This window comes from Antennarius striatus, chromosome 11 (genome assembly GCF_040054535.1).
Source record: "Antennarius striatus isolate MH-2024 chromosome 11, ASM4005453v1, whole genome shotgun sequence".
Classification (NCBI taxonomy): Eukaryota; Metazoa; Chordata; class Actinopteri; order Lophiiformes; family Antennariidae; genus Antennarius; species Antennarius striatus.
In genome coordinates, this window is record NC_090786.1 from 710,001 (window position 1) to 722,420 (window position 12,420).

Genomic DNA, 12,420 nt, shown 5'->3' on the forward strand with positions numbered 1-12,420 from the left:
TAGAGTTTGTGTTAAAGTCCTCATTAATAAACAAATGGTGAATGCTGAGAGGGGGAGGGGGGGGACAGACCGATCAGAAGGTCAATGAAAGATATTATCAATACTTGTTAGTAGTCTTAGACTTTTGTTCCCTCTGCCCAGCAGGATAACCAGTAAACTACCAGTAAACACTGAGTAATATTTAGTCTGACTGTATCTTCAGAGTGAATGAAGTTTTCAATGGTTGAATCTCACATTCATTCCTGCATAAAGTAGGACAGAAATAAAGAGAGTTCAGCTTCAGCTGTTGGCTTTAGTGGGTTTTTGGAGGGAAACTGAACACAAGATTTTGTCCTCAGAATGCAGGAAAACAACCCCGTTTTCTAAAACATTTCCCGGGGGAGGCCCCCCAGACCCCCCCAATGACCCCCGCAACGAGCGTTGGTCGTCCGCGCGCTGCACCACTGTCTTGGACACAGAGTGTGGCTTTTTGTGGCTAGATCAATTCCTTTACACTGATCCACAGTGGTTAGTCACACTAGCTCCTGGTGCAGGACCAGCGTAGTGCACTTCAGGATGACGTCAGCCAATAGAATGAGAGTACAGTATCACATGACTGCCTACTACAAAACCGCGATGAGGTGAAGTCGTGCGTGTTGATGTGCGGATGCGTGAGGGATTACTGTAGTTCCAGCCACATCACCGACTTAAAGTCCTCTAAGTCTTTGGTGTTATTTTATCATTTCCGTCATACGTGATTTTTAACGTGTTAAATGTCGTCCCCTCAGACATTCAGAGCTGCAGGCAGAGAAACTGAATAGAAACACAGCGGATGAGTCGCTGTGAAGCGGTTGTGTGTGTGTGTGTTTCAGCCACAGGTGGACTGTTAGCCCCTCTGAGCGCCCCGCCCTCCTCTCTCATCTCCTCCCTGCGTGTTTCTTTTCCCTCGTCATCACTTCTCTTCTCCTTCTGCTCCGTTCTTCTTCCCTTGTTCCTCTTTTAGTCTTTTATTCTCCCCCCCCCCTCTTGGCCTCTCCGTCGATCTTCTCGGGGTCCCAGCTACACCCTTAGGGGTCCCCCTGAATACTGCCCTCGTGCTAAGCTAACAGTCATGGTGACTTCCTGTCGACGGGTCCCAGGCACCGAACACGACCTCTGTTAGCATCAGGTGTTCTAACGGCACAGCTGGTTGTCATGACTACACGGAACTGCCCCGCCTCCCACCATACCCATAGCTCCCCCCATTCCCTTCCTGTTCACATTAACCCCTCCCAACAACACTGTCTTGTGATGCTCCGTTGCCGTGGTGACATCCTGTCCCACATGTAGTTTAGTCTTTAGTGTTGACGGTGCGACTCAGAGGGAAGCAGGGCGGGGCTTTTTAGGTGCTGAATTCTGATTGGTCTAAATAAACGTGTTACTCAAACGTCGACGACAAACCAGGATGGAGAATCTTTTCCGATTGAACCCTAAAAACAAACCATTGGGTTCCCTCCTGGTTATAACTTTAATTCATGCTGATCAATACGGATCAATACATCCATAGGAGGGTCATGTGACCTTATCGTCCAATCACCACAGCTGTGGGTGGAGCAAACAGTGAGAGGACTTTAAACACGACGTGACGGTCGACTGTTAGCAGCTCCCCAGCGGTGAACCTGACCCCTGCATTGATCACCTGACCTACTGCTGCTGCTGTTTGTTGTCGATGGTAACCTGTTGCACCCCCCCGTCCCCTGCCCCCCCCCCATGCCTTACAGGAGCTGGAGGAGATCTACAACCGGCAGTTGAGACAGAAGAGGGAGGGGGACGGAGATGCACACACACTCACACACACACACTCTCACACGCCGGTGGACAGGAAGTCAGCTGAGCTGCAGGAGAGCCGGTGAGGGCGGGGTCATCCGGGGGCGGGTGTTCAGCAGGTGGGGGTGTTTCTGAACGCTTCTCCTCATCCCATAGGCTGTCGTCAGATGAGGGCGTGTCCTGGAAGGAGGAAGCAGCCCATGGAGCGCCCAGCCCCGTCTCCGTCTCCGCCCCGCACACCTGGCTGAACAGGATGACTCAGGAAGAGGAGGGGAAGAAGAGGAGGGGGATGGAGGAGGAGGAGGCGGGGCGGAAGGGGGCGGAGGAGAAGGAGGACGAGGGGCGGAGCAAGAAGGACATGCAGGACAAACTGAACAAGCTGTTCAGCCAACCGGCCGACCCCTGGGCGTCGACAGGTGAGCATCAGCAGCAGTAATATCTGTAGTAATACCTACTGTAATACCTGTAGTAACACCTGTAGTAACACCTGTAATATCAAACGTGAACCCTGTGTGTTCAGTGGAGAAGACCCCCGGCCCCAGCCTGTTCGACCAGAAGGCTCCGCCCACTGGCTTCGACCAGCAGCCGCCGCCGGTGAAGATCGTCTACTACCGGGCGGTTTACCCGTTCGACGCTCGCAGCCACGACGAGATCAGCATCGCCCCCGGAGACGTGATCATGGTAGGTCCTCCACACCAAACCACACGTGTGTGTGTGTGTAGCCTGTGAGCCAGGAGAACACGGGATGAGGGGGGGTACCAAACCCACCGGACGTCACACACGGAACGGCTTCCATGTGGGCACTGACGTGTGTGTGTGTGTGTGCATGAGTGTGTGTCTATTAACGGTCTCCTCTCTCCTCTGCTGTGCTACCTGAAGGTGAAGGGGGAATGGGTAAGTTGTTGCCACGCCCAGTGTCGTGCCTCCACCAATCACAAGCCAGCATCATTCAACTTGTTGCTGTGGGTGTTTCATTTCACGTCACCTCCGTGTTCGTTGGTCTGCCCGTGGCTGAACGTGTTTTATACCGTGGAAATGTGTGTTCAGACGGTGTGGGAGCATTCCTTCACCTGTTCAGTAACTGAATGAACCGCCCCGCCCCTCCCCCCCAGGTGGACGAGTCCCAGACAGGTGAACCCGGCTGGCTGGGGGGAGAGCTCCGGGGCCGCACCGGTTGGTTTCCAGCCAATTACGCTGAACGTATTCCTGAAAGCGAAGCACCAATCAGCTTGCGTGCGGTGGCTTTGGCCACGCCTACTTCAGCCCAGCAACCAATGACCACACCTCCTCCGGCTCCTGGACACACCTCCTCGTCGGCCTCCTCGTCAAACAACAACAACTGGGCAGATTTCAGCTCCACGTAAGTTTACCTAGTAACCGATGACATCATCACTCTGACCTGTACTATGGGCATGTAGTACTCCTCATAGAGTACTAGGGTTACATGTAGTACTCCTCATACAGTACTAGGGTTACATGTAGTACTCCTCATACAGTACCACTGGTACATGTAGTACTCCTCATAGAGTACTAGGGTTACATGTAGTACTCCTCATACAGTACTAGGGTTACATGTAGTACTCCTCATACAGTACCAATGGTACATGTAGTACTCCTCATACAGTACTAGGGTTACATGTAGTACTCCTCATACAGTACCACTGGTACATGTAGTACTCCTCATACAGTACCAGAGTTACATGTAGTACTCCTCATACAGTACCAGAGTTACATGTAGTACTGCTCATACAGTACCAGAGTTACATGTAGTACTCCTCATACAGTACTAGAGTTACATGTAGTACTCCTCATACAGTACCAGAGTTACATGTAGTACTCCTCATACAGTACCAGAGTTACATGTAGTACTGCTCATACAGTACCAGAGTTACATGTAGTACTCCTCATACAGTACCAGAGTTACATGTAGTACTGCTCATACAGTACCAAAGTTACATGTAGTACTCCTCATACAGTACCAGAGTTACATGTAGTACTCCTCATACAGTACCAGAGTTACATGTAGTACTCCTCATACAGTACAAGAGTTACATGTAGTACTCCTCATACAGTACCAGAGTTACATGTAGTACTGCTCATACAGTACCAGAGTTACATGTAGTACTCCTCATACAGTACCAGAGTTACATGTAGTACTGCTCATACAGTACCAGAGTTACATGTAGTACTGCTCATACAGTACCAGAGTTACATGTAGTACTCCTCATACAGTACCAGAGTTACATGTAGTACTCCTCATACAGTACTAGAGTTACATGTAGTACTCCTCATACAGTACTAGAGTTACATGTAGTACTCCTCATACAGTACTAGAGTTACATGTAGTACTGCTCATACAGTACCAGAGTTACATGTAGTACTCCTCATACAGTACCAGAGTTACATGTAGTACTCCTCATACAGTACCAGAGTTACATGTAGTACTCCTCATACAGTACCAGAGTTACATGTAGTACTCCTCATACAGTACCAGAGTTACATGTAGTACTGCTCATACAGTACCAGAGTTACATGTAGTACTCCTCATACAGTACTAGAGTTACATGTAGTACTCCTCATACAGTACTAGAGTTACATGTAGTACTGCTCATACAGTACCAGAGTTACATGTAGTACTGCTCATACAGTACCAGAGTTACATGTAGTACTGCTCATACAGTACCAGAGTTACATGTAGTACTGTTCATACAGTACCAGAGTTACATGTAGTACTGCTCATACAGTACCAGAGTTACATGTAGTACTCCTCATACAGTACCAGAGTTACATGTAGTACTGCTCATACAGTACCAGAGTTACATGTAGTACTGCTCATACAGTACCAGAGTTACATGTAGTACTGCTCATACAGTACCAGAGTTACATGTAGTACTGCTCATACAGTACCAGAGTTACATGTAGTACTCCTCATACAGTACCAGAGTTACATGTAGTACTCCTCATACAGTACTAGAGTTACATGTAGTACTCCTCATACAGTACTAGAGTTACATGTAGTACTGCTCATACAGTACCAGAGTTACATGTAGTACTCCTCATACAGTACCAGAGTTACATGTAGTACTCCTCATACAGTACCAGAGTTACATGTAGTACTCCTCATACAGTACCAGAGTTACATGTAGTACTCCTCATACAGTACCAGAGTTACATGTAGTACTGCTCATACAGTACCAGAGTTACATGTAGTACTCCTCATACAGTACTAGAGTTACATGTAGTACTCCTCATACAGTACTAGAGTTACATGTAGTACTGCTCATACAGTACCAGAGTTACATGTAGTACTGCTCATACAGTACCAGAGTTACATGTAGTACTGCTCATACAGTACCAGAGTTACATGTAGTACTGCTCATACAGTACCAGAGTTACATGTAGTACTGCTCATACAGTACCAGAGTTACATGTAGTACTCCTCATACAGTACCAGAGTTACATGTAGTACTGCTCATACAGTACCAGAGTTACATGTAGTACTGCTCATACAGTACCAGAGTTACATGTAGTACTGCTCATACAGTACCAGAGTTACATGTAGTACTGCTCATACAGTACCAGAGTTACATGTAGTACTCCTCATACAGTACTAGAGTTACATGTAGTACTCCTCATACAGTACCAGAGTTACATGTAGTACTGCTCATACAGTACCAGAGTTACATGTAGTACTCCTCATACAGTACCAGAGTTACATGTAGTACTCCTCATACAGTACCAGAGTTACATGTAGTACTCCTCATACAGTACTAGAGTTACATGTAGTACTCCTCATACAGTACCAGAGTTACATGTAGTAGTCCTCATACAGTACCAGAGTTACATGTAGTACTCCTCATACAGTAGTACTCCTGTCCTTTCAGATGGCCCTCTAACGCCACCAGCCAATCAGAGAGCGAGGGGTGGGACGCGTGGCCGACGTCTTCGTCCAATCAGAACCCTTCGCTCAGCGTTCCCTCGGCGCAGCTGCGACAACGCTCCGCCTTCACCCCTGCTACCATGACGACGGGCTCCTCCCCCTCTCCTGTGCTGGGACAGGTAGGCGCTCAGCCATTGGCCCAGGACCCGATGGACGAGCGCGTCATGAACCAATCAGCTGTCGTTCCCGTCTGCAGGGCGAGAAGGTGGAGGGTCTGCAGGCGCAGGCGCTCTACCCCTGGAGGGCCAAGAAGGACAACCACCTGAACTTCAACAAGAACGAGGTCAGAGCCCCCCCTGGTCCTCCTGCCCCCCCTCCGGCCCTCCTGCCCCCCTCCACGCCGCTGACCCGTCTCCCATTGGTCCACAGGTGATTACGGTCCTGGAGCAGCAGGACATGTGGTGGCTGGGGGAGCTGCAGACGGGGCAGCGAGGCTGGTTCCCCAAGAGTTACGTGAAGCTCATCTCCGCCGCCGTCACGCTCCCGCCCGGCGCCGCGGGGCGGGGCAAGGCCATCAGGTGGGTGTGAACGCAGGACGAGCGTCCGCTCAGGACACGGACCCGCACCAAACTCACCGCCTGTCTCTTCCAGTGAACCCGGAGTATCGGAGAGCCCCCCCGAAGGGAAACGCCCCACCCCCTCGCCAACGAAGCCGTCCGAGTCGGGAGAAGGTAACACGCCTCCAACGCGTGGACACGCGTGTACTAGAGCCGCCTGATGGACGCTCCTGATGTGTGTGTGTGTAGAGTACGTGGCCATGTACACCTACGAGAGCAGCGAGCAGGGCGACCTCAGCTTCCAGCAGGGGGACGTCGTCATGGTAACCAGGAAGGAAGGAGATTGGTGGACGGGAACGGTGGCGGGGAAGACCGGCGTCTTCCCATCCAACTACGTCAAACCCCGGGACGCGGCGTCGGAGGTGAGTCGGTTTGCGTCACGTCGGACCGGAACCTCCCCCCTCCGGGTGGGGGCGGGGTCAGCTGGTCCTGATGGAACGCCGTTTTCTCTTCCAGGCTCTGGGTCCGACGGGGAAGACGGGCAGTCTGGGGAAGAAGCCAGGTGAGCTCCCAGGACCGCCCCCCTTCGCTCGTCACCTCCTCTTCCTCACCTCCTCTTCCTCACCTCCTCTTCCTCACGTCCTCCTCTTCCTCACCTCCTCTTCCTCTTCCTGTCGCCCAGAGATCGCCCAGGTGATCGCCCCCTACAGCGCCACGGGGGCGGAGCAGCTCACACTCGCCCCGGGTCAGCTCATCCTCATCCGGAAGAAGAACCCGGGCGGCTGGTGGGAGGGGGAGCTGCAGGTACGCAGGCGCAGACGCAGACGCAGACGCAGACGGCACCGATTGGATGGATGCGATAACGCGCTGTGTTCTGATTGGTTCAGGCCCGAGGGAAGAAGCGCCAGATCGGCTGGTTTCCAGCCAACTACGTGAAGCTGCTCAGTCCCAGCACCAGCAAGACCACGCCCACCGAGCCGACCCCGCCCAAACTGACCCCCACTAGCACAGGTGAGTTCACTGCAGTTACAGAATGTTTAGATGTAACTTTATTTAAACGTTCAAACACGAGGAGCGTAGACTAAACGTCTCCCGTGTCGTCTCTGCTCAGCCGTGTGTCAGGTGATCGGGATGTACGACTATGTGGCGCAGAACGACGACGAGCTGGCCTTCCTGAAGGGTCAGGTGATCACCGTCATCAACAAGGACGACTGTGATTGGTGGAAAGGAGAGCTCAACGGGAGGGAGGGGCTGTTTCCCAGCAACTATGTGAAGCTCACCACGGATACGGACCCGAGCACGCAGTGTGAGTACCGGCACACACACACACCTCACACACACACACACACACACACACACACACACACACCTCACACACACACACACACACACACACACACACACACACACACACACACACACACACACAGTAACACACACACCTCACACACCCACACACACACACACACACACCACACACACACACCCCCCCAGAGGTTGGGGCTACTGTCCCTCTCTGTTTGACCCCTGGATTGGTTTGATCTCACCCTGACACTCCTTTGGGCCTCTTTGACAACTTTCCAGTCATGCAACACGTGTGTGTGTGCGTGTGTGTGTGTGTGTATGTGTGTGTGTGTGTGTGTGTGTGTGTGTGTGTGTGTGTGTGTTCATTCACAGTCATTAGTGTCAGTGTGTCCCTCCTCCCTGCATGCGTCCCATTAGCATCACCACACATAGACACGGAGCCTCCAGAGCCGAGTGAACGGATTGAAAAACGTTTACGTTCTGAGTCTGAACTGCAGAATTGTGGGTAATTTTAACCCAAATGAGATGTCGATTAGAAAGTTTTAAACAAAAAAAATGCAAAATTTGTTTTTATTTAAATTAACTCTTAGAGTTCCATGTGGGTCAGGTGGCACGTGTTCCGATCTACATCCCTAACATTGAACCGTTGCCACGGCGATGCCGTTACTCGCTCTAGAACCTCCGCTTCTATGGTAGCTTAGCCACTCCCCCACTGTCTTGCTGCATGCCCCACCCATCTAGAACCCGAGTGTTGTTGTTGTTGTTGTTATTTTGTTTAGTTGTTTTTGTTCATGTTGTTGTTGTCGTCCTCTCTCTAGGATCATATCATTACCCAGAACCCCCCTCTCCTCAAAGCCCTCAAAGAGACCCACTAGGCCACTCAACCAATGGGAGAGCAGCAAGAGGTCACATGACCCGGCCATGGCGACCCTCCACCAATAGAGGCCAGAGACAGACAGACACACAGACATAAGAAACGTTAAAGCGCCCTCTGGTGGCCACACCCGTCTATGCATGGCTCTGACTGGACTGATCTGATCGGCTCCGATCAGCTCCCATCACCAGGGGATAGATCAATAGTCAGGACTCCTCCTCTCCAGCGCTCGGCTCCGCCCACACACACACACACACACACACACACACACACGTCAGAGCATGGTGAAGTGGATAGTGGGTCATTTTGTGGCTTGATGGGAGCGTTTAGCACCAGTACTTTAGCTCCTCCCCCTCGCTGCTGTTTTTAATCATGACATTTTGTTATCCTGGCTTCCATTGGTCCAGCAGCTTCATTCACCAGCGCTGGCTCCGCCCCCCTCACCCCACTAACCCCTCCCCTCCCGCAGCTTCACAGAAAGACCCACTATCTGCCGGAGGCCCGAGCCTCTCCTCTGTCCTCGATGCCAAAGACGCCCCCTCCTCTTCCTCCTCTTCTACCTTTCTCTCCCCCCCTCAAAATGGGAGGAATTTACGGATGGGGGGGGGTGAAGGAAGGGACCTCCAGCTGTTTCTCCTCCTGTCTTTCTCAACTAGGGAAGGAGTCAAGGAGTCATAGAAGGGAGGAGCTGCTGGAGCGGGACGCCGTCCCATAGCTCAGGGCTAATAGCTAGTTAGCATACTGGCTAACCAAACTACAAACACATTATGGTACAGAGTTTGGATGCACTTAAGGAGCGTGAACACACACACACACACACACACACACACACACACACACACTCAACCCAGACAGTGTTTTAGACGAGTTTAACTTTATGAAAATGTATTAACTTTTATGTTGCGTCTTTGTTTTGTTGTTCATGTTGACATGTATGAGATTGTGTCTGTTGCTATGGCGATATCAGTGTTTTTAGGGTCAGACCGGATGGACGTGACACACACACACACACACACACACGTTCGGTACTGAACATGAAGGGGAGACGCGTCCCGAGGAAAAAAGAACACGTATTCCAGAAATCATTCCAGCTGAAGGACGTTGGGGGAGTTAGCTTCAAACAGAAATGTGGCGCGACGCTGCCAATTAGCTTAGTATGCTAAGCTAGGCTAATGGGAGAGCAATGGATCCTCTAAACTCAGACACATCAAGAAATGAAAGGTATTTCCCCAAAATGCCAAAACCGTTACGTGAAACAGGTTTGTTTTTATTTGTCTGTTTTTAATTGTGCTTTTATTGTGAAGGAGGGTTTTAGCTGCTCACCAGACTTCCTGTTTGACCTCTGGTGACCTCTGCTCCCATGTGTTTAAGGGTAAATCGTGTTTTACTGTGGTGACATGTTCAGGGACAGACCGACTGGTGGAGAAACAGTACAACCCCCCCCCCCCCCTACACACAGAATAATAATTAATGCACCAAATGGTTTCAATTCATACACAACGTCACCCGTCTGGTTGTTACCATAGCAACAGAATGGTATTGTAGCGGTTGCCATATCAGATTTTTATGCAGATGACAGTATTGTGTTTTTTAATGTTTACCTGTGAATGAATGAAAAGACGGTTTATACACACACACACACACACACACACACACACACACACACACACACACACAGGTGTGACTGTGAGCCTGTTGGAATCCGATTGGCTCTTCATTTCGTCAGTATTGAAAGTGAAAGTCTCTGATTGGATGACAGATCTTCAGCCACGTTTTTAACACATTTTGTTTCCAGACTGTTTTTAGACCAGAGTAGCTTCCTGAGGGCTTCTCTTCTACTTCATGCCAATGCTAATGCTAATGCTCCTGATCCATCAAAGCCCCCCAGAACAAAACGAGGCCCTCAGTGTGGCTCTGGTCCACACAACAGCCAGACTTACCCACAATGTGAGTGAATGGCAGGAGGTGGATGAATGGATGAACACAAAACGAATGAATAAAATGTTAACGTGATGTCAGCGCTTTAACGGGTGAGGCTTTTAATGAAGCGCTGAATCTGATTGGTCGTGATGATTAAACGCTCTGAGACAGACTGCAGCCGTGGCCTGGTTACTCACACACACACACACACACACACACACACACACACACACACAGTCTCCTCTCGAACGTATCAAATTGTTGAATTTGATACTTTTTACCTTTGTTGTAACACAAATATTTTACTGAAAACGTGTCAAACTAATATAAAGACAGTACAGTGCACCTTTGTGCTTTAGTGCATCAACACTTGCGACTTCACCTCATCGCCAATTTTTAGTAGGTAGTCACGTGATACTGTACTCGCATTCTATTGGCTGACATCATCCTGAAGTGCTCTATGTTCTGTGAGTCTCTGACTTCTGTGAGACACTAAAGTGTTTTAAACAGTCTATCAGAGTGTTTCAAAGGTAATACAGATAGAAGGTGGTTTAATATCAGTATGGGGGGGTTCAGGAACGTTTAAATTACCATAAATAATAAGATAGTTTGTCACTCTATCGCAGAATTCCTTAATTGCGTGTGGTTCCTGGAACGCGTTAACCGTGAGGAACGAGGGATCTGTGTACATCACTTGTGGTTTAATAACACAGTAAACGTGTTAATACTAATGTAAACGTGTTAAAAACACATTAACATTAGTATTAACACGTTTACTGTGTTACGTTAGTATTAACACGTTTACTGTGTTACGTTAGTATTAACACGTTTACTGTGTTACGTTAGTATTAACACGTTTACCGGGTTACGTTAGTATTAACACGTTTACTGTGTTACGTTAGTATTAACACGTTTACCGGGTTACGTTAGTATTAACACGTTTACTGTGTTACGTTAGTATTAACACGTTTACTGTGTTACGTTAGTATTAACACGTTTACTGTGTTACGTTAGTATTAACACGTTTACTGTGTTACGTTAGTATTAACACGTTTACTGTGTTACGTTAGTATTAACACGTTTACTGTGTTACGTTAGTATTAACACGTTTACTGTGTTACGTTAGTATTAACACGTTTACTGTGTTACGTTAGTATTAACACGTTTACCGTGTTACGTTAGTATTAACACGTTTACCGTGTTACGTTAGTATTAACACGTTTACTGTTTTACGTAAACACTAGACAGTATCTAGACAGCCGATCTGTTGAGCTCTCAAATGCTCCACAGGTGAAGGTCTCACACACACACACACACACACACACACACACACACACACACACACACTGCCGTCATGTTTTAAACCCTCCTGGATTCTTGAACACAGAAGATTCCCGTCACCTCGACACCAATCATTTCCCATGTTTTTAGAGGGCCTCAAACACAACTGCTGACCTCAGGTACGCCCCGCCCCCCTCAGGCGTGGGCGTGGCAGCCGTGTGAGCGTGTCCGTGTGCTGTGTGTGTTCCAGGGTGCGCTGACCTCCACCTGCTGGACATGCTGAGCCCCATGGAGAGGAAGCGGCAGGGCTACATCCATGAGCTGATCGTCACCGAGGAGAACTACGTCAACGACCTGCAGCTGGTGACCGAGGTGAACGCGCACACACACACACCATCCCAGCATGCAACGGGAGACGGGGCGGCGCTGAGGAGGGGGTCTCACGCTGCCGGTGTTTCCAGATCTTCCACAAACCGCTGCTGGAGTGCGAGCTGCTGACGGAGAAGGAGGTGGCCATGATCTTCGTCAACTGGAAGGAGCTGATCATGTGTAACATCAAGCTGCTCAAGTAGGCCACGCCCCCCATCCACAGGTTGTTCTGACGGGCTGACCCCCCCCTAAACCCGGGTCCGGTTCTCCCCCCACCCCGCAGGGCGCTCAGGGTGAGGAAGAAGATGTCGGGCGATCGGATGCCGGTGAAGATGATCGGAGACATCCTGACCAATCAGCTGCCTCACATGCAGCCGTACATCAGGTGGGGGGTCCGGTCCAGTTTGAACCGGTTTGGTGTGGGGGGGTCCTGTCATGTGACGATCTCT

At 49.9% G+C, this 12,420-nt stretch overlaps 1 protein-coding gene across 1 annotated transcript in view; it reads left to right on the forward strand.

The window, feature by feature from the left end:
• Positions 1 to 12,420, forward strand: part of itsn1 (intersectin 1 (SH3 domain protein)) — a 31,367-nt gene that overhangs the window by 13,846 nt on the left and 5,101 nt on the right. The window contains exons 18-33 of the mRNA XM_068328294.1: positions 1,740 to 1,867; positions 1,942 to 2,201; positions 2,306 to 2,466; positions 2,898 to 3,145; positions 5,670 to 5,844; positions 5,922 to 6,008; positions 6,095 to 6,243; positions 6,317 to 6,396; positions 6,472 to 6,644; positions 6,739 to 6,784; positions 6,905 to 7,026; positions 7,110 to 7,233; positions 7,334 to 7,528; positions 11,853 to 11,974; positions 12,064 to 12,170; positions 12,255 to 12,356. Of these exons, the coding sequence (XP_068184395.1) occupies positions 1,740 to 1,867; positions 1,942 to 2,201; positions 2,306 to 2,466; positions 2,898 to 3,145; positions 5,670 to 5,844; positions 5,922 to 6,008; positions 6,095 to 6,243; positions 6,317 to 6,396; positions 6,472 to 6,644; positions 6,739 to 6,784; positions 6,905 to 7,026; positions 7,110 to 7,233; positions 7,334 to 7,528; positions 11,853 to 11,974; positions 12,064 to 12,170; positions 12,255 to 12,356 (2,279 nt within the window). The remainder of the gene's footprint in view (positions 1 to 1,739; positions 1,868 to 1,941; positions 2,202 to 2,305; positions 2,467 to 2,897; positions 3,146 to 5,669; positions 5,845 to 5,921; positions 6,009 to 6,094; positions 6,244 to 6,316; positions 6,397 to 6,471; positions 6,645 to 6,738; positions 6,785 to 6,904; positions 7,027 to 7,109; positions 7,234 to 7,333; positions 7,529 to 11,852; positions 11,975 to 12,063; positions 12,171 to 12,254; positions 12,357 to 12,420) is intronic.